Below are 863 nucleotides of genomic sequence, written 5' to 3'. Positions count from 1 at the left end.
CTAAAACACCTTGAATTTGGTTAAAAACGACTGGGAAGGTTACTGGGAGCGTCTCTCAGTCAGTCATGCTGCCAAAAAAATAATAAAAATAAAGAAATAAGGTGGGTCAGGAGGGATTTTACATCCTCCCATCGTTCCTGCTGGATTAGGGGAGTCAAGCTCAAATGTCTAAGTTGGGAAAATTTAGCTCAAACACCTTGAATTTGGTTAAAAACGACTGGGAAGGTTACTGGGAGCGTCTCCCAGTCGGTCATGCTGCCAAAAAAATAATAAAAATAAAGAAATAAGGTGGGTCAGGAGGGATTTTACACCCCCTCATCGTTCCTGCTGGATTAGGGGAGTCAAGCTCAAATGTCTAAGTTGGGAAAATTTAGCTCAAACACCTTGAATTTGGTTAAAAACGACTGGGAAGGTTACTGGGAGCGTCTCCCAGTCGGTCATGCTGCCAAAAAAATAATAAAAATAAAGAAATAAGGTGGGACAGGAGAGATTTTACACCCCCTCATCGTTCCTGCTGGATTAGTGGAGTCAAACTCAAATGTCTAAGTTGGAAACATTTAGCTCAAACACCTTGAATTTGGTTAAAAACGACTGGGAAGGTTACTGGGAGCGTCTCCCAGTCGGTCACGCTGCCAAAAAAATAATAAAAATAAAGAAATAAGGTGGGACAGGAGAGATTTTACACCCCCTCATCGTTCCTGCTGGATTAGTGGAGTCAAACTCAAATGTCTAAGTTGGAAAAATTTAGCTCAAACACCTTGAATTTGGTTAAAAACGACTGGGAAGGTCACTGGGAGCGTCTCCCAGTCGGTCATGCTGCCAGAAAAATAACAAAAATAAAGAAATAAGGTGGGTCAGGATGG

At 41.8% G+C, this 863-nt stretch overlaps 1 protein-coding gene across 1 annotated transcript in view; it reads right to left on the bottom strand.

The window, feature by feature from the left end:
• RPS5 (ribosomal protein S5) overlaps positions 1-254 on the bottom strand; it is a gene marked incomplete at its 3' end in the record, with an annotated part of 712 nt that extends 458 nt beyond the window's left edge. Inside the window, exon 1 of the mRNA XM_009868521.1 lies at positions 219-254. Coding sequence (XP_009866823.1) covers positions 219-254 — 36 coding nt within the window. The remainder of the gene's footprint in view (positions 1-218) is intronic.
• Positions 255-863: the final 609 nt, after the last annotated feature.

Source organism: Apaloderma vittatum, unplaced genomic scaffold (genome assembly GCF_000703405.1).
Source record: "Apaloderma vittatum isolate BGI_N311 unplaced genomic scaffold, ASM70340v1 scaffold35614, whole genome shotgun sequence".
In the NCBI taxonomy this organism is placed as follows: domain Eukaryota; kingdom Metazoa; phylum Chordata; class Aves; order Trogoniformes; family Trogonidae; genus Apaloderma; species Apaloderma vittatum.
Note: the sequence above shows the minus strand (reverse complement) of the source record. Positions and strands in the feature narration are given on the sequence as shown.